Source organism: Amblyomma maculatum, chromosome 11, assembly GCF_055883805.1.
Source record: "Amblyomma maculatum isolate TAMU_Amacu chromosome 11, ASM5588380v1, whole genome shotgun sequence".
NCBI lineage: Eukaryota > Metazoa > Arthropoda > Arachnida > Ixodida > Ixodidae > Amblyomma > Amblyomma maculatum.
The window spans coordinates 38738849-38760329 of NC_139354.1; the positions used below are offsets into that span (position 1 = coordinate 38738849).

Here is a 21481-nt window from a genome sequence, read left to right on the forward strand (position 1 = left end):
ACAGTTGACGTGTGATTTGATGAACACTGAGTCAAAAAACAGAACAAGCGTTTCGTGTCTTCTTTGTGTTCATCCCCTGAAATGTGACTTGTGACAATATTCTAGTGCAAGAAATCCATAGAAGTGCCTTTTGTGAGTATTCAAGTCAAATCTGAAAGCTTTGCCTATAATTTACAAATAATTTTCGAAAAGTCCCGTCGCAGCCGATTTGGGCGACTCGTCCTCGCGTGTACTGCGCACAAATCTCCCCTGTGACGTCATTGGGGTTTGCTGGGTGCGCCTGTTCATTGGACACTCCCAAGTTAGGAGTGATTAGCGTCCGCGGTAGCTGTCAGTCATCTTGATAAGGATTAGGATGATTTCAGTACTTATTTAATCAATAATGCAGTAGTAGGTGTATGAACATTAGCTAACTATAATTAGTCAATGTTAATTAGTTAATTAGTCAATGACACTTGGTAAGCTTTGAGACATCTTAAACGCGCGCACTGCCCATGCGCAGTGTCCTCGTGCGCAAACCTCAACCGACACCTAGTAGCCACCATAACTGTACACGTGCAATGACGTCACAATTGACAGTCGGCAGCAAGAGTCACCAAACGAAACAAAGCAGTTGCCAAACAGGGCAGTGACGGTGGGTACATTCGATTTTCCACTCTCGGACTACCTATTGACAGGTGTCTGCTTTCGCTGTGACAGGAAGCAGTGGGATGGTCACATGACCTTTGCAAGCTCCCTCCATCATTTGCTCTTAGCAGACGATACCAACCATTGTCACCGCCACTATAAGTTCATTCACAGTGACACTGTGCGCACGTTTATCTCTTGGCGTACGGGTAATACTAAAGATAGATAACAGAGGCGCGAATCAATCGCTCCTGCCGCCACCGTTCGCTGCGTGTACCCCCCCCCCCCCCCCCCCCTTCTCTTTCTGCATGGCGGCGACGATGTTCTCCGGTTGCCGAGCCCCGCCGGGGTGGTGCAGTGGTAAGACGCCCGACTACTGTGCCGGAGTACCCGGGTTCGAACCCGACCTCGGCGGCTGCGTTTCGATGGAGGCGAAACGAAGTGGCGTCCGTGTGCTGTGCGATGTCAGCACACGTTAAAGATCCCCAGGGGGTGGAAATACTCCATAGCCCTCCACTATGGCTCCCCCTTCTCTCTTTCCACTTTCACTCCCACCTTCATCCCTTCCCTGGTTCAGGTGTCCACAGAGCAAGTGTGACAGATACTGCGCCTTTCCCTTCCTATAAACCAATTACTCCGGTTGCCGAAGCGCCGGCTTGCTATCAGCGGATCACAGTGCGTGCATCCCAAGCCGAAACGCAGAGTCACGTTGTCTTTAACTCGCTAGCGGCATCAGTCAGTCGCTGCTATCTCTTCGCTGCACAGTGTTCCTGTATGGGCCCACGCGCTGCCTCCCGCAACCTCCAACCTCCAGCACCATTTTCGATCGTCCATATGTGCGGTGCTATAATGAAGCTAGCTTAACGGAGGTGATTGATGGGATATACCTATTGCCCGTGTGCGTTTTCTAGTTTTATTAAGTAGGAATACACTGGGAGGACCTATGCTTTCTTCCCCAAGTCCAGGTTTGCAATCTCGGGTAGTAGTAGTAAAAACATCTTCGCATCTTCACCGCTAATACCGATCGAGCTCTTTCACTGGACTCTTTTAAGCTTTTAATCGTCTTTTCTCAACTTATTTGTAGCTCAATATGGCTTTTGCACACAAGCACTCATTTTAATCACTTCATAATTAAATTTGGCACGCGTAATCTTTAAGGTGCGTAAAACGCAACTGCTTATACACAATAATGCAAATAGTGACAGTTTCCAGGTTTTAGATTTACAGGCCAAAGGATACACTGGATATAAAATTTGCTCAAAATGGTGCAAGCGGAGTGAATGATACTAATTTTAGTAAACACTGTGGAACGATTCCTGAAAAGCCATTTTGCACAGATCGATCTGTGATGCTTGATGTGTCACGGCCAGCAGCTACTCATGCAGTTATATAATATATATTGAGCTTATATGTATGCCATTTAGGATCTGAAAGCGTTGATCGACCTTAGAACTAAAAGACAGACCTGGAAAGAATAATAGATAAAGGTATATAATTTGGAACTGGTTTATTCATTCCTCGTACAAGCGAGAGGAGGCAGGGACTAAAGGCTATGTGAAAGCCTGACAGAGGTCCCTGCCCCCCACACAGATTCTGGCATTAGAAATTAAAAACATGTATCAGTAGCAGTTTGTCATTTCACACACTATTAAGGATAAAAACGCACATAATACCGACAGTGAAAAATGGTTACAATTACTTCTACTATATACCATATCGATACAATTTTCATCGAGTTCGATTTAATATTAGCAATATTAGTAAATCAATCCTGAAGTTTACGATCGAGGAGCGTGTGGTGGAGAGAGAGAGCAGGAGGGTGGGGAGTGTGCATGCGCGTTATCGTTTGTCCTCGTCCTCTCGCCACCCTCTCTCTCGCCCCTTCCCAATATCCCCCCCCCCCCCCCCCCCTCCGCATGCAGTCTGACAAACAAGGCCAGAAAAAAAAAAAGTTTTTACACCTTCCGTTTTTTACCGAGCTATAGCCGCCAAGAGCGCATATGCGAACCTTCGTCGGTGCCATATATATCTGCGCATGTATTGTCGGCAGCAGCTAGGCGGATGCGTACGCGTTAACGTAATCCCCTAAACGCTCCACTAAACACCTGATTGATATACCGCCCTTCTAAACGGGAGCTCTCTGTAAGGTCGCCCTTGTATATATATGGCTTGTTTATCGAGTTTCAAGGCCAGGAACGACTTTTGCCAGCCCGCCATATGCATTCGCCGCGGCCTTCTTTTCAGATTCCGGGGCGCGACAAACGGTCGTGTTCCCGATTCCTATCTGGCGCGCCCTTTTGCTGCTGATAAGGTTTGCTATAGCTTTGATCGAAAGTGAAGAAAGAGAACTGCAGTGCTGCTCCTTGCTGCGCCGTATCGCGGCATCTATCACCGCGATGTCAAGGTCTCCGCGCTCTTTTTATCCCCTCGTAGGGCAGCGCTATCACTCCTGTTATCGCAGCCGAAATCTCCGGACGGAATTAGCTTGTGCGGCGGTTTTTATCGCTTTCCCTTCTGTCTTTCGCACTTGCTTATTTCTCTTTCCTTCTTTTTTCTGCTCCGAGCCATTTTTAAAGCGACATTGTTGCGCGCCCTCCCCGAATGTTTGTTTCTCTTTGTACGTGCTTGTTCAGGCGCGAGGCCAACGCCTGTGGCATCTATAACCGAGGGCCGAGATAAGCATCCGAATAGATTTCGACCTGATTCTGGCAATCGCGGGCAACGCGCCGCGACTGCATGGTCTTTGGCTGCTGTGCACATTTCTCATGTAGACCAACTATATGCGAAAGTCTGCTTGCGAAAGTCGCGAAAACTTACTCATTTATTCGAATTCTAGGCACCCCCTTTTTTTTCACGATCGCAATCCTGAAAGTTATAAGGGGATGCCTATAAAAATCTTCGAAAGATCTAATGCCCCCCCCTCACACCCTTGTTTTCAAGGCAATATTTTGACAAGACGGGTGCTATACCCTTAACACCCATCCTGTCCCAACACCACCTAGATTGCCTGTCATCGCCTTTCTTCGTCCCGTCTTTTCGCTGTTTTCTCGGAGCATATAATGTCAAACAGCTGACACCAAACAAATCGGCACGCGCCCGCAATGCGTGCAAAAGCCGATAGGGTCATCGGGGTCGCTTTCGGCCGGCTTCCGGCATTCTGTGCCGCTTGCTGCGTGCTGTATAGTTTCGGAACGCACCAACACAAGAAGACAGATCGCGCCCCGTCGGGACCCCGGCGGCTACGGCTCGAGCAAGTGCACTGGCAGCCTAGTTTGCACTCTCTTCCTCGCAAAAAAAAAAAAAAAAAAAAAAAAAAAAAAGAGAGAGGAAAGCTCGTTTTTTTTTTTTCAGTCTTTTTTTGTTTTTTATTTATTTATTTATTTTTTTGCGAAATTAGGGGAGAGGATTATGGAATCGCGAAAATACGATTATCCTCCACGCCGGTGGCACGCGGCGCGCTACCTTTATTTGTTGGTATTGTCTACAGCCAGCAATTTGAAACAGCATTGTGTCTGTAGGATTTATTTTTTTTTCTGGTTTGATATTTATTTGTGAACAGGAGCAGGCGAAATTCGCCTCCATTTTCCCATGTTATCGGATGTCTATTTCTTCAGGCATTTTCAGGTGGGTAAGGGGGAAGTGCCCCATTGTTTCTGTATATTCAATGGTGCAGCAATTATTGTGAAGTTTGGGAATACCGTTATACTCGCAATCACGCACGCCCAAATTTTTACACAAGTCAGAGCTGTCGTGCACTGCCTTGCTTTAGCCATGTTTTCAAGGGATGGCGTAGATGTGTTAATTGTGCAAGTTGCACTGCAGGTATAGAGAACGCAGTCCTGGTTTAAAGTTAACGTAAGAAAATCCTAGTGTAACTTCTGCGTCTACATTTCGGTATTCCACTATCCTGACCATGCGTGAGCTTGTGACAGTAAGGGAGTAATTATTTGGTCCGTTGTTTGAACCTACGACCACCGCCTTTTCGGGGCAGCCACTCTACCAACTGAGCTAACCGGAATGGCTAGCAGACCATGTGGTAGAGTGAGAGCGAACTGATCAACAACTGAATGTAGGAATGGTGGAGGTCCCCCGGGTTCGAACCCGACCTCGGCGGCTGCGTTTCGATGGAGGCGAAACGAAGAGGCGTCCGTGTGCTGTGCGATGTCAGCGCACGTTAAAGAACCCCAGGTGGTCGAAATTTCCGGAGTCCTCCACTACGGCGTCTCTCATAGCCTTAGTCGCTTTGGGACGTTAAACCCCACAAACCAAACCAAACCGAATGGTGGAGGTCCAATGTTTAAGGGAATCCCCCAAGGTGGAGTAGATTTGCACTGAGGGAGCAATTACTCAATTACTTTCTTATTACAAATCTTCTCCAGCTTGGGGAATTCCCTAAACAGTGTACCGAGGATACCGAGTGGTGGCTAAAATACAGTCGCTATAAAGAGTTTGCTGGTCACATAGTCACATAGATAATTTGCGACCCTTCAGCCATCAAGAGCATGTAATGGTCACAAATTCGCAAATCTTTACTGCATCATGACAGCCACCACTCATTCTAGAAACAGGAGTGGCCAAGTGCAAACTGATCCATGTACTTTTGAGGATGGCTGCGCTGGAGGTTGAGCAAGTTTAAAAGAATCCTTCCTTGTTTCATATTTCAAAGCTGTGTTACCCTAAGTGAAAATAAAATGTTGGTTGGTTGAGATATGTACGTGTTTTCTAGGCATCACATAGGAAGTCACTTGTGCAACTAAAAAAAACCTAGGAGTGGCATTTCTGGTTTGGTGAGAATGCGCTACGACATGGGGATATGGGCGTTATTATAGGTGTTCTCATAGATATACAGGGAGGCCATGTGGCTGTATGCTAAGGCAGCCTTCTGCATATTTATGTCTTATCGTTTGCACTCTACAAGTGTGCAAAGCAAATGACAAGTTCTTGTACGCCTATTTTCCGCACTAATCTGAACATTGTGGTTCTGCTGTTTAGTTTTCTTCTCCATTTTGTTCACTGCAGCTTCATGCGGAGTACAACCGCAACTGCGATGTCTACCTGTCCCACCGCATCTGTCAGTCGTTTGAGCTGAGCCAATACGTGAAGCACACAAGCGAAAGCTGCGATCTGGCCATCTTGGCCGGGGACTTCAACACGGAGCCCCTTGACCCGCCCTACAACATCATCCTGTATAACACGGACCTTGTGGATACATTTGTGGACCAGGAAAAAGTCAGCAGGGTCAGTGCTATTTTCCCCTCGGACTCTACAACCCTCTAACAACTGCATAGTCACTGTAAAGAGCAGAATGTTGTATTCATGCATCTGCATAGAATTTTTTGTTGTTGTGCTCAGTGCAGTGTAACTGATGCACTGAATTCTGGGTTTGTGCTGACGCTTTCAGGATAGTATGTGCGTAGGTGCTACGTGCGGGCACCCCGACAATGCGTACACCACCTCGTACGAGAAGAGCACTTGTCCGACAGGAAAGCGGATAGACTATGTCATGTACAAGGTTGGACGAGGTAAGTCCAACTTTTGTCCTGCCTCTCAGCTAGGAACCCAATCGCAGGGCTATCTTGGAATGGGTGAGAAATATCATTTTGCTTTGATGCATTCCCATTGTATCAGTATCACTTGCTGGTAGTATGTAAAATCGCTATCTGCATGTGTCAAGCAAAACGCATGGTTGTGTGGTTGTCTTCGAGAGCATTTGCCAGAGACATGCGTGCAAAAAGCATAGTAAGAAATTGTACAGTGCTTTTTGTCGGGTTGCAGGAAAAATCATGTGAATTACCTTCAATATATGTAATTCGTGCTGCATGGATTTAAGTATGCTTAGAGCACAATGATGGTATTGCCACATATCCCTTCTAAGCTAGGTAGACACCTTTTCTGAACAAACTTGCGAGAAAATTGAAAAATCAAAGTTTATATTTCCCCTCAAGATGGTATAAAGGTTGCCTAATGGCAGACCATAACAGAATATGTTTTATATGTCTCTGTGCTGTGCTACTTTCTTGGGGAAGCTGTCGTGTTTCTAGACATGTCTTTTTTTTTTCTTCGTTTCACCTCTTGCACAGGTGTCAACATTGAAACGAAATCATGCACGACTCCAAACTTGAAGACTCCGTCAGGGATCCCGTTTTCTGACCACGAAGCTGTTGAGGTGGTTATGCGTGTCACCAAGTCCAACGAATGTGAGTGGCTTTATGGCTTGCTTTAGTTTCTGTGTCTCTAGACCAACAAGCTGCAGTCAATATCCGAGGGAACCGAAAGCTTTGTAACGTATTCTTTGCAGTCAGCGCAGTGCTTTCCGGTTCGTTTGGCATGCTTCAGTGTTATATCGCCTTACTCAGGCACAGGAATGTATCTAATCTTTGTTTCTGATGCTTTTTGTTACACCCTGTATGTTGGTTCTTTGTTTGCAGTATGGCAAACGTTTGATTTGATTTTGCTTTGCTCCATATATACATAAGAACCCAGACTTGCTGTACTCCTCTTTCCTGTCTGCTACATTTTCGTAATCCGGTCGCTACCTTGGCTCACATCGAAACCTGTGCGATACAAGCTCAGCTGTTGCATCACAGCTGTGGCTTTCACGCTTGGTACATAGTGAATTTCAGCTAGCAGTAGCGCTTTATTTGATTCCAGCATTTTGACATTGTTTAGTGCGCCTGGTACAAGAACAGCAAGACAGCAGGCTGTTCGGCGTCCTTTCAGTCAATGGTAATTCAATAAAACGTGATGCTGGGCTATTTGGTGGTTCATACTTGGAACGAAGACAGCCCAAAAAAGGAGAACCACAGAAACGGACGCTAAGAGTGCTCTTTGTGTCGTGTCCTCTTCTGTGGTTGTCCTTTTTTGTGCTGCCTATGTTCCAAGGATTGGTAATCGGTAGCGAAAATCTGTTATCTCCCCTATTCTTGCTGTGTTGACAGTTGCCATGCAGCAATAAACACATAATATTGGCTCAAAAATTTTATTTCGTCTTCCATGCAGTCGATTGAAACTCTTCACGTTCTTACCGAAAAGAACGGGTAGTTGCCGTTTTGAAGCGAACGGCGGTGCAACCTCTGGATCCGTGCATGAAGCAAAAAAAGAAAAAAAGGAAATCGTGTTAATGCGCACATTCTACTTTTTAAAGCAGCTGGTGGTGGCGGCACTTGCGTTTTGTCTCGTGATCTCTTCTATGGCTTGTTACTTGTTACTTTCATACACCGTGTGTTTACCTCATTGCAGTTTTAAAATGAGCGTGTAGACGCAAGTTTCAAGCTACAAAATTCAATAACTGCATCATCCTTCTGTTTGTGTGGCTTGCGGTACGCGTCTCTGCAGGGGTAACTAGTAGCGGCCTTGTGACGCCCCGGCTAGGGGGCGCCAACGGCAGTGGGGCCGCAACTATGAGCGGCCTGAGCACGCCGGAGCGCACCACGGGGTTGCTGGACGCACTCCACAGGGGCCAGGAGCAGCTGCAACAGAGCATGGACGGCATCCATCTCGACCGCATTTTTTACATCGTGGCCAGCTGCTTCATGGCCTGCATTTTGGCTGCCACCGTGCCCCTGCACCTCCCACAGGTGATGAATGGAGCCCTAAGTACCACACCGTGGTTTGAACTCAAGCATATTCCGGTGAGAGCTGTTACTGGCGCATACCTAGAGGGCAGCGGCGAGCTTTAAACATGAATGATCCAGTGTTAGCCTCGCCGCAGTGGTTAAGATGCCCGACTACTGTGCGAGTTTACCTGGGTTTCATTCCGACTGCCGGTGGCTGCGTTTCGATGGAGGTGAAACGAAGAGGCATCTGTGTGCTGTGTGATGTCAGTGCACGTTAAAGATCCCCAGGTTTTCTAAATTGCTCCCTAGCCCTCCACTACAGCTCCTCTTTCTCTCTTTCCACTTTCACTCCCACCTTCCTCACCTCCCTTAGGGAGGGGTTCAGGTGTCCACAGAACAAAGTGTGACAGATACTGTGCCTTTCCCTCCCTGTGAACCAATTATTATATTATTATTAATGTTCTAATGCTAGCAGGAGAATTGGTTGGTGTGATTACATCTTCGCCAGTGGATGTAAATTGCACTTTTTGCTAAGGGTGCTCTAGTGGAGGCAGAGCCTGGAGGGTTACGCGAATGGCGTCACCTCCGCCGCATTTTTTAGAAACGAGCTAAGGACAGTGAATGCTTTTATGAGAAAGCCTTCAATTCAAGCCTGGAATTTTTTTTATCGATTGATCAGGCATGTTGTGGTGCACATGCGCACGTGCCCACGTGCGCACTAGACATTCGCAGCGACAGTACATAGCGAGGGAACTCAGCGATAGCGATGTTCTCGCTGTGCCGAAACCGTAGGGGTGTAGTAGCACTCTTGCAGTGGGCAGACACCTGCGCTATTCTGTGAAGGGAGAGAGAAAAAAAGGAGTGAAAAAGGCCTGGATTAAAAAAAAAAAAAAGCTAACATTCCTGCTATCTCTCAGAATTCTGCAGCTTATGCATGAGGCCTATGAGGCCCTGTACTGAGTAACATGGTTTTTGGCTTTGTATTTGTTGGCCATTTCCTGCCGGGTGCAGAAACAGACAGTTTGAAATGGTGGCTGCACAGTCCATACATATTCACAGCTTTCTTGTTGTTGCTGCTCACCCATTTAACTAGTAACTGGGACCATGCGTTGGACATTCCTTTCAAATTTTGCCAACAGTACGCCAGCAGCTGAGTGCTCAATTTACTCGTCCTTTTATGCACCTTCTTAAATCCCACTCATTTACTTCCGGCCACTTTTACTCATTTTGATTTTTGTTCAGCAGCAAGGTGCAAGCTGTAGGGAGGGCACAGTTGAAGGGGAATATTCTCAACGATGGTATAGTAGTCAGGTATAGTGATGAGGCTGCTGTTGCATACAAGCTGAATACAAAGGGGCAGACGTCTCTCAAAGGGTGCCCCGTAGTCAAGGGCATGGACCTCTTCACTCCATGGCACACCATGGCCTTGCATACGACAGCCACCCTAATGGTACCATGCTGGCAGGCGCTAGGCCGTTTTACTTTACTTTGGTGCCGTGAAAACGCAACCATTTCTACTTCGTTCTTGAGATATATCAGCTGTAGGGAACTTTCTGTTCCGGGTGACCGCAGCTGACCCCGGCCTTGGGAATGCGCATTAGTGGAGCTCTTGGCAAAAACGGTAATAACAATGAGCCTTCATCTCGCACCTGTCGTCCCGATCCAGGCCTATCACTGGATCCTGGTGCTGAGCCGCACAGTTGCGGCCATGCTGTTGGGCTTCTGCCTCATCATGGCCTTCTTCTGGACGTCCATGGAGAAGAGCTCACTGCTTGAGGCTCGCAAATGCATGCGCCTCCTGTGGAAGGCGTACACCCTCGAGTTTGACAGCATGATGGGCTCGACACCGGGCAATGCCTCGCCTGGTATAATGCCCTGCGAGCCGCTGCTGCAAATTCAGGGGGACCAGAGGGTCTGACAGAGCCCTGCTTCCACCTCGCCCAATTATGCAGCGATGGGCACGTCTTCTGCGATGATACCGCATCTGAGCGTGACATCTGTGTGACCTCTGTGTGACCTTGGACACATTTATGATTGCATTTGCGGGAGACGCCAACTGCTGTCCGAGCGGTACAGCGGCAAATATGCTGCTCAGGGGATGTTCCGATAAATGCGGTGGCATTGCTATCGTGATGTGCGATGTATTTGAAGACTCGTTCGGGACCAAGAAAGTGTCGTGATGGCGAGTCTGTAAGCAACTTTTTGGTGACGCTTTGCGTTGCGCACTTTTTTTTGCTGCTAGAAAGAATTGCACTTAATTGCAACGTTCAGGGGCTGGCACTTTAGCAGGTTTCCTGAAGTGAAATAATTTTTGGGGACCATACATAGTATTTTTAATATATGTTTTTCTGGCACATAATCAGTGCCTAGCACTGGCCATTGTTGTCACTTTTTCGAATAGAAGTACTTTCCTGTTTGACTACCAAGGTGACTTCTGGCTCATATTTTGTGCAGGATGTTGGGTCATTTTTACCTCAGGACAGGAGTCTAGCACGTAAAATCTCGCAAGCCTGCTTTTTATTAAGGCTGTGGCTAAAGGTACGTCCGACGGACCCGATCAATGGTCTTAAAGGTACGTCCGACGGACCCGGTGCGTTTTTCTTCGGGATACGACGGACGGATCCGGGAAATATTTTTCAGAGGTACGGCGGACGGACCCGATCGGTAGGGTTCTTCCGACGGACCCAACGCATTTTTCTCCGATATGGGCCTTGGGATCCGTCGGGAAAGCCGGACGGATCCGAGATATCCCCAGATGTGGTTGTAACAACAACATGGTAGCCACATGTAGCCAAATCGAAGTTGGTATGAGGTGTAGTACGTGCGAGGTGCAGGAAGTATGTACTACTACTGCATGCGTGAAATGTGAAATTACAAAGAATAGTACAGTGGCAAGAATAGTGCCTAGAATGGGTGATATACTACGTGATGGCATAATGATAGGTTTACGTGAGTTGGACCGCGGCACGGTCGCAAGCGCATGTAATCGCGGTGTTGACGGCCAGCCCGCGGCCCGCACGCCCGCTCATTTGGTCCTCGTTATCATGTGCATTAACGTCTACGACGGTCGTTATGTAGTTATGTAGTTTTGATTCTTCAAAGTTTCGTCACTTCCATCTGTGATGAGATGCGTCACGTAAGGCATCGCTTTCTTGGTGCTGCAAGTTCTACGTAGTCGCTGAAAAAGCTGTGTGCCGCCGGCGTGTCTCTAGCCCAAGCATCGCGTCATTCGTGTTTGTTGGAGGTGTGGTTTGTGCTTACCGTGAGATGCTGTGATGTACGGATTACGTCCTACTAGAGTGCTGTGTGAGACTACGAAGAGTGCTGTGATGAGTGCGCCGATGTCCGGACGGACATCAGTGTGTCCGTTTATGATCGGCGATGTTGCACGTGCATGTCAGTGTTTATTAGGTGCGGTGGTAATTTACTTACACGCGCTGTGCAACGATCAGACGAAAATAAGTCATCGACAATTTGTTAGCCTGCACTACAGAGCTCAAAACTCGGAAAATGGGAATGCACATGATGCAGTTCTCGCATGTTGGAGCTAGTGGACCGAAAAATATGTGCCCAGCCCACACCGCCGGGATGCGCATTACTACAGGTGAAATGGTTCAGGTTTCTGTAAAATAGCTGCCTGGCACAGCACCTTCCTAAATGTTCAGGCTTTGTACTATTGTTGAAGGCCACTTTATTATTAATAAAGGAACGAATATGCTTTATGTGTTAATGACTAGTGCTTTTTCAACATATGTTCATTTTTTTTTTTTTTCGTTTTTCCTTAGTTTTCTTTGTTTTTCATGCTAGAAAAACACAAATAGTACACTTTTAAACTTGTCAGTCCAAAGCTGAACATGAATATCTGCCATGCATGTGACAGCTTGAATGCTAGAAAGGTTGACGTGTATAGCATGTACGTAGACGCTGCGACATCTTAGTGGCACGTTCGGCTACTTGCCCCAAGGTCGTGATGTTTAATGCCAGTGATGGCAGTCGCACTTTGGTGCAGGTGAAATGCAAATGCTTCTGTTTCCTGCAAGATGTCAACGCAAAGTACAAAGCCCGGGCAGTCAAATTAGTCTGGGGCTCTCCACTACGGTATTTTTCATAGCTACATATGTCACTTTAGGATGTGAAACCCTACATGCCACAGGTAGGCTGCATTGTTTTTTAGATTGTGTAACCTCTCATCTATGTTTTGCAACATTTGGCTAATTTTAGTTCTCAAACAGTTGTTAAAGATGAAACCAAAGCAGTTCTTGGCATGGTTTCCTGCTTGGATTAATTTGCTAATTGCAGTTCTTTGAAACTTGCATCAATGCTGGACAGTTCAAATAGCAGGCAGTTGAATTACAGAAATGATGTGGATCGTGCATATCAGTTCGGACAAATAGAAAGTAACGGTCCCCTCCTTGCATGCATAGGTGCCCTTAGACAAATACATACTCGGGTGTGTGATTGTGACGCATATCAAGGGTCAACAGAAGGCCATGTGGAGCCAGTGTGATATTCTTCATGAAGGCTAAAGTAGAATTGTACAACAGCTGCTGTACCATGCAGAAAAAAATTGATCGTTTAGTGCATGATTAACTGACCATGAATAGCATCTTACTCAGAGTATGATGTGATATATATCTGGTTTAGCATCCCAAAATAACTACGGCTATGAGGAACACGATAGTTGAGGGCGCCGGTATAATTTCGACCACCTGGGGTTCTTTTACATGCACTGACACCGCACGGTGCATGACGGCCTATTGTTTCGCCTCTATTGAAATGCTCCTGCTCTGGCTGGAACCAAATCTGCATCTTTGGGTTCAGCAGCCAAGCACTAACTACTGAGCCAGCACAATGGGGCCAAGTATCAAAATGCATGCCATTACATTTCCTTCTAGCCTGTGGTTTTCTTCACAGAACTAATGTATACAAGGAAAAGTAAATAGCAAGAAAACACTAGTTTTATTGCACATTATATTCGCATTTCAGCAAACATTCTCTAGGAAAAAAATTCTCATAATGTTTGCATGGAAACCATGAACATCTTACAAAAAAACAATGCACTTACTCCACTCCAATTATTAATGGGCAAGGTTGCATCTATGCTACTACACTGCACTTATCACAAAACCACCAGCCCTATCTGCTTTGGCCAATCACTTGATGAAACTAACGGAGCCAGATGTCGCACACCACAGACTGGTCGTCTCGCAACATATCTCTGCATATGTTGCATTTCAATTTCATGCCTTTCCACTTAGCTTCAACTGTTGCCAGCATTACTAGTCACCCATCTTTTCTGAAATTCCTTTTTACGCTGTTGGGATCAGCATGCTTGTTAACGATGGTCTCTGGAATTTTCGATGCTATCATTTTCACATCTTCCTCATCTGGAAGAATGAAGGAAATGACAAGCTTTGAGCAGAAAAAAAAATTAGGGAGACTCCTAATCTCCACCTGTAAGGGTATGGTGTGCCAGCGTTAATGGTTCTTGTCTGCAGATCCCACTGTGGATTCCCGTTAATTTACATGCCCTTTGCTACAAACATAATTACTAATTCCTTAATTCATGTCTCTGTTATCTCAGATATACTCATTAGCATACGGTCGTAGACTGCCCTGTTAGGTGATAGACAACCTGGCATAGACCTCTGTAAGCCTCAACCTTTCTTAATTGGAGCTGAAACGTCCCAGAACATATTTCAAATATAACTTTGTAAGCTTGACTTAACAGCTCCTGCCATGTCGTGTGGCCTCGTGACATTTGGCTCGTGGCACTTTTGGCTTGTGCACAGGGGTCATCTGTTAAATACTGGTTAACATGCATGAAAAATACATTTTCACACAAACTGGTGGCAAATGGTCAAGTGGTGCACTGCAGATTCTGAAATGTATACCTATATGCATGCAAGGATCGCATCATCGCATAACATGATCAAGAGTTCTATCAGTACCTGTAGTTACATAGCATTTCAATGCCCATTAAAGGACCACCTCAGACAATGGTTGTTGTTACCACAAGACCTGTTCTAACAGCGTACTGACACCATTCCACTGAGCGATGGACATGTATATGCATACCCTAGATAGCTCATGATTGTGGATCTCATTTATTTCTATGACTTCCAAGGAATTCCTGTCGTCAGAAACCCTACACTTTATGAAATCGGGACAGTTGTCTTGAAAGGTGATGAAAAGAAATAACCAGGTTACCTTGACGCAATGCTAAATTACAGAGGGTGAATATGCTGCATGAAGATACCAAGAAGCTTGTACAAAGAAATGTGAGTGAAATGGCAAGATTTTTGAAACATTGAAATAAACTACAAACTATACTTGTCAAACCTGTCATTAAGGAATGGAAATCATGCAGTAATCAAAAACACAACATGGAGGCCATTTTAGGTCATCTTCACAAAACACATACCCACACCTCACACACAGCTTCATACTTATGAAAGAGGAAAAACCAATATGCAAGGAGTGTGGAGATGAACTAACAATAAACCATATTTTACACGTGCGCCAGAGTCGAGAAAATAAGAGGAAACATTTTGTACAATTTTGCAACAGATCCCTTTCCATCCCAGCATGATCCTAGGAAATAAGAGAATATGTGTCCTGTTTAAGTTGTTGCGCATTTCTCTTATATACTATGCAGAACCAACTAGCCCGACAACACGCTCTTCTCAACTGTAATCCTAGGAGAGACGTGCAAATTTCCTGCACTTTTGGTTTCTTAAAATGTTCCTAAACAAGCTACATCCTAAAGAACATTTTAGTCTTTACACACAAATAAATACATTAAACCTTGTTCTTGGTGCATGGCAGCATTAGTCGCTTATGCACCATAAAAATCAACACAGTGCTGTAAGGTATACCTTGGTTAGCTGTGTTATATGAGACAAGCTTTCGGTCTGGTGTGGTCCTTATTCACGTGAAAGCGCTGTCATGAGGGTCTATGTCCCAGCGATCGGAAAGTGACCTATTCCAATAATTTTACAAACTGAAGGCGATTCTACAGATTTCTAAAGACTGGAGTGCTCAACTGTTTTATCAACGTCCGCCTGCTTTGACAGCCTGGAGTGAAACTGTTGAAGAGAATACATTTTTGAACATTTAACGCGTTTCTGAAGGCGTTGCTTTCAATTACGGGGCCCACAAAAAGCTTTCTAGCAAGACAGCGGTGTAGCGTGGAAAATCGCTCCGCCGGTCCATCGCTGGCGCCGCTGACTTGACAGGCGAACTGTTCAAACTTACAGCTACTGACCACACCTGAAACACTGAATTGCGCATGATCAACGCAGAATAACACTGAACACTGGTAGCTATCGATTTCGCGCCCAATATTGTGAAAATCTGTCCTCTCTTCGATCATTGATACGTCCACGGTTGAACATTTATGCGCCTCGGGGTAGGCCAGCCGTTGGAACATGGATGTGTGGTTGTAGCAACGACCACTTGCATGGCGCACTCTGCAAAATTCCAAGAGTCAGCTTCTGCAACGAAATGTGCAGCGCACATTTTCTACCGCGTACCCAAGTCCGCGGCGATGCATGCATATCGATCCCGATCGTTTCAAAGCTGCGCGGCCGTTCAGTCGGGTCATGCTAACCTCGAGCATGCGGGGGTTTAAACTACATGTACGCAAAATTCAACGACAAGAAAAAGATGCAGGCTAAGCACTTTAGTCTAGTCTTCCCCTAAATACCAAAGAACATTGCTGTTCACAGGGAATTCGGATCATTCGCGCTTCCGGCTTTCCGGTTGTGTACTCTTGCGGTGCGGTGCAGTAGGTCTTCGCCTCGACGAGTCGATGTGCAGCTCGCCGCAGTAGCAGCGCAGGCCTCTAGTAAATTCGGCATGTCTTCTGCCACGGCTCTGAGGTAGAATTTAAACGAAGAATTTAGCTAGAAACATCCTGTTTCCTCGGTCTGCATGTGAGGAACGAGCATAATGCCATTTCACATACATACTTTGGACTGCCGATCGTTCTGCACGGCGAGGTGTGTGTGTGTTGTGCCGGCGCTAGATCTTCGGAGGTCGATGCAGGACCTAAGACAGCGTAAATGCTAGGAGTAGCTCGCTTACATTACGGGCAGATCGAGGTAATAGTTTAGTGCGAAGCGAAAGCTGCTCGTGAATGTGCGTATCTCGATGCCAGCTGGTGGAGCGGGTGCAGTACGTAGCATCGCCTGCAGCTATGTGCGTGACAGCGATGCTTGCCGTACACAACCCTAAGTGAAGACCGTGATCTATGTTAGAACGGATGCATTCTTCGTAGCACCTCATCGAGAGTCGCGGCTAGCTGATATCATAGAGGATAAGATTCATTCACGCGTAGCAAGCGGAATGTGGCCGCGTTCGACGTGCGTATAGCCATGAGCCTGTATATCGACGTCCGCCGTATCTTTACGAGAATCGAATGGATACGTCGGACGTACCTTTAGACACTTCGTTTTATTAAACAGACCTGTGTGCTACTTCATGTCATTTAGTATTTACACCTTTGTTTCATTGTAGATAGTGATTCTTTTAAATTCTTTGCATTATTAAAATACCTATTCTTTACCTCATGGCTGTGTCGGTGGTACACCTTGACACATAGTAGATATTATTTACAGCCTTTAATAGCTGAATGAAGACTAAACACTAGCTGCTGCAGTGTTTTGTCACATGTAAGGGTGCTAATCTTCCTCAGCAGTTGTTTCAGTCATCTTACTCTGTGGTCAGAGCATAAAGCTCCGAGGTTGAGTAATTGCTTGATATTATCAGCTGACTGAAGTAATGCAACATGCATACTGTGCTCTATGCAGAGGTCTACTTATAAGGCTTGCAAAGTTTATCTAGAAAGTTGAGGACTCATCAATTACACCAGTAGCAGGAAGCATTGACTGAATTATTAACAATCAGTTTGTGTACATGACTGCGAAGTTATCTCTTGTAAAGTAATGAAATTATGCTTACTTGATGCCGTGGATCACTAAACTGCCTAAATGGTTATGTGTAAGTGCGGTATAGTATTGCAGAGAGGTCATTCGAGGGATCTCAAACGAGGTTGGCCGACAGTGGCAAATGCATGGTGCTGTGAACCTGCAGTTCGATGATTAGAAGCTGTGCCAACTGAGATGCCGATATTAGCACATTATGAATCCTCACAAATGTTCATTTAAGGCTCTCAATGTTTACCACTAGACATTACGAAAGATTGTGAGTTTTGTCAGCACGGATTAAGTACTACTTTCAGCATCAATACAGACTATCAAGCTGTACTAGTTAATTAGCCATACTGATCATATTTCCTCTTTTGATGCAAACAGGTATTGGCATCTAAACATGTCAGCAAAACTTTTGACTGAGGTATACTGGTGATGTATTTCTTTTGATTCAGCATTATTTTTATGCTGCTTTGCTCATGTAGGATTCTCATGTAGACTCCTATATTATAAAGTTCAAGATATTAAAAAGAACAGTTAATATGTGTACTATATGTAGGATTCTTATGTAGACTTCTTACTGTAATGTTCAAGATACTAAAATAACTTAATATGTGTATTTTACACATTTTTCACATACATTAGAACCTTTATGATATGCATCACATAGGTTTGCAAAGAAAAAAAAATTGTCATCCTGAACTTTTTATTATCGACACAAAATCTGTATGCAGAAGCATGGGAGCTGCATCTATGGAGATCTGTTTACAGTTGTTCACATCTCAAATTCTGCATATCACACAAAATACAGCCTTGCTAGGAAATTTTAGGAATTTGCGTCATCCAGACATTCATTTCACAGAGATTCCATCATGTACGCGTCTGTGTATATATATGTTGGCATTGAGATTTCACATTGAAAAAAGATTCGAAGATACCACCTTATAAATTGTGGCACTGTAAATATGGCATACAGTATTCTTATGAGAGCCACAAGTTATGTAGTGGAGGTCATGTCAACTGCCCATTTCCAGATTACTTGGTATACCAAAGAAGTGCGTATCCTGTATTATGACAAAGGGCTCAAGGTATGCATAGATATGTGGAGCTGCACTCGATCGAATGCAGTTAAATTTATTTCTCAAATATGTTTACACCTCGCAAGCAGCCTCGGACTGGTTAGAATATAGTTCCTATGCCAGTGACAGATTTCTGCCAACGAAAATTGGCAATGCCATTGGTTTGTACGCATCTGACCAGCTACGAATTTGTAACATTGTCATTAAAGGGTTTACTACTGATCGCTACATTTGCTGAAAAAAAATTCTTTTGCAGCTTTCGCACTTTTCATGTGTGCCGTATATTGTGAACATTTCTATGAATCCAAGAATGGCTAAAAAATTACATACCTACCACTGCACATATAAGAGGCAAGGACAAAACCTGCAACACACCATGCATACTACCCTTTATGAACATTACAGTTGGCAGCTGTGAGAAAACTCATTTTGTATCGATGAGAGAGATTCAATAGGATAGTCCATTAGTTGACATAGTTACATGAAAATCAGCGATGCCTTACTTCTTAAAAGTATGTTTGGTTGTGGTTTAAGTAGCCGCATGGCGACCATAGCATCACAAGTAGGCTTAAAGGGGAACTGAGGAAAACTGCATCTCTGTAATGTCTTGAGCAAAATATCAATCCTCAGGCTCGTGCTTCCTATATTGACATTTGTCTGGGCACAAAATGTGATTTATTGTGAGAAAATCAATTTAGCTAACATTCCAGCCAGTGAGTTTTAAACTTTAATGAGTTTACCGAAATGCACGGTTGCCACCATTTCGAAGTGAATGATGGTTTAGCGTAGCCTCTGCGATTCGCGATATAAGATCGGTGGCGATGCTTGTGATATTGACCAGTGATGGCAACACTTTTATTTTATTTTGTGGTCTTTTTCTGCTCATAAAAGCTGGGGTTAGGCTCTGAGCAGAACATGGTACCCTGTCGATACAGGCAAACTTCTATTTTTTCTTGTCTTTAGTGTTCTATCAAAAGGGTAAGACCTACACGAAAAGCTAATGATGCTCCGAGATGAAACAGGCGAAGAACTTAGCATGCACAGTGGGCTGGAGATCTCGTTCCGTTCCACTGTGCCCCTATTATACCATGGCGAACGAGCGGCAAACAATGTAAACAAGCTTGATCAATTGGTGGATGAAGTATCCGTTGGCGGAGCGCTGTCACTGCCTGCAAAATGTGTTTCATCTGCCTTGCTCTGATTTGGGTTTCGAGCAGGAAAAAACAGCCTTGAAAACTGTTTCTCCTTTCGACCAAAATACAGAACGCTCGCTCTGCTTATAATTTATGCAGCTTAAAACTGAACTCCACAGCCTGACGCGATGAACTGAAAAAACAAAGATTGAAAAAATTAAGTTCACTCTGAAGCTTTGCCTTAGGAGTAGACATGATAGCTTAAAAATGCATCTTCATTTTGTGAAGTTTTGAAATATTTTTGTCAAATGACTTTGCTTTACACACTTTTTCCGTGGACACCTTAACCGCACTGTAAGGAGAGGAAGTGAAAGTGGAAAGAGAAAAAGGTGTCACAGTAGAGGGCTCCGGAATAATTTCGACCACCTGACATCGCACAGCACACGGATGCCTCTCCGTTGAGTTAGTTTTTGAGGAAAGAAACGTGTTACTTCTCGGTGGACACCTACACTTACAATTTAACGGCATGCAATTTAAGGTGCATACATAATCGATTTGAATTCGCATTGTAAACTTGCCTACAGATTGAAAAGCAGATGGATGCTGAATGGGAAACAAAGATGGTATAACATCACCCTGAACGCTGCACAAAGAATGGTCGTGTCATAATTTTGATGCGAAATCGCATGCATATTTTTTTTCCAGCACATTTAAATGATGCCAAGTTTTTCTCAGACAATTCTGAGGTACGACGACTGCTTTTCAGCAGAATGAGCCCAGTATGCTCCTGCATAAAATGCAAGCTCGCAGCTTAGATCATGTGACCGAATTTGGCGACGCCCGTGTTCATGCGCTGTCACCTGCCACAGTTGCTGTTCAGCTGATGCAGCGAAACGTAAAAAAAGCTCAACTGTAAATTGCTTAGCGGCCGTAACTGGCTAATGTAAAGGTGGCTCATGTATTTGAATAATTTATGCAGCACACACAGAAAAAAAAAAACTATAAACAAAGAGCAGCTCATTCAAGGTGCCTTACGGAACAATGAATTATGGTTTCGTATATGCAGAACAGAAGCACACCTGCTAGCCATGGATGTATGATGTGAAAACAGTCCAATATCATATGTAGTTAATCGTTTATAGAGTGACCGTGAAGCAGCTTGTACTGTGCAATAATGAGACAGACTGAGCTGGGGCACATTGGCAAGGGCTGTCGTGCGACATTTAGAGCATAGGAGTAATTTCAAAATAAGTCCAATCTAGCGGCGATCTGCCGACCCAGTGTACCATGTCCTGCGGTTAGCGCAATTTCCACAAGACATGATGGTGAGGACTGCACCAGCTCGTCTTATTAAGACACTCTTCAACTGCGGTTTTATCCGTTTTCATTTTCTCAACACACAAAAGCCTAGATGCATGCAGTACGATGTATACTTTGACATCCTGTTCTTCTGGCATGGAAGCAAGTGCAGCTATAGTCACCAATCCCACATGTAAATATCAGACTATCTGCCATATGTTTGCTCCAATATCCCTGGTGCTTCAAAAATGTGTTGGAAATAAAGTGACAGCTGTTAATGCCTCCTTTCTCCAGATCGAGACATAATCCTGATGATGTCTGCAGGAAAAGAAAGGTGTGCCAAGATGCTGCTGGAGGCTAGTGCCCTTTTCATCTTTTCCTTGGCACTGCTTTGTGGAGAGGAAGATGTTGCTCACAACCTGCATCTACATGCACAATCCTCTACACTACTGCTCCGGAAAAAAAGGCATTGTCCATCGATTGCCACCTGCTGTGCCCCTTGGAGCATGTGCTTAAACTGCCTAGGTAATGACAAGCTGTAGCGAGTTACACAGTGCTTGAGGCACCAAGTAGATTGTACCTTGCTGACAAACACTTGGCAGCGTGCACAAGATTGCAAATGGATGCATAGAGCCCGACAAGATCAAGCAAGACATGGAGTCAATGTGGATAAAGAACTATGGAAGCTTTAAGATTTAGCAATGCAAGTCTCACTAGCTGCTGAATTTTTCAGAGTAGTGCTCAGTCAAATCTACAAAATTCACAAATAAGAATATGGGAAGTCATTCCCAGTTTAGCATAAGTAGCCACTTTTGTTTAGGGGGCTTAACGTCCCCAAGCGACCAAGTCCATGA

At 44.9% G+C, this 21481-nt stretch overlaps 1 protein-coding gene across 2 annotated transcripts in view; it reads left to right on the forward strand.

Moving 5' to 3' along the window:
* The window catches only part of nSMase (neutral sphingomyelinase), a 28948-nt gene extending 18247 nt beyond the window's left edge, over positions 1-10701 (forward strand). For both annotated transcript variants that reach the window (XM_084585003.1, XM_084585004.1), the window contains 5 exons: positions 5647-5865; positions 6029-6149; positions 6708-6824; positions 7963-8204; positions 9850-10701. In XM_084585003.1, the coding sequence (XP_084441129.1) occupies positions 5647-5865; positions 6029-6149; positions 6708-6824; positions 7963-8204; positions 9850-10101 (951 nt within the window). In that variant the 3' untranslated portion in view covers positions 10102-10701. The remainder of the gene's footprint in view (positions 1-5646; positions 5866-6028; positions 6150-6707; positions 6825-7962; positions 8205-9849) is intronic.
* The last annotated feature ends 10780 nt before the right edge of the window (positions 10702-21481 follow it).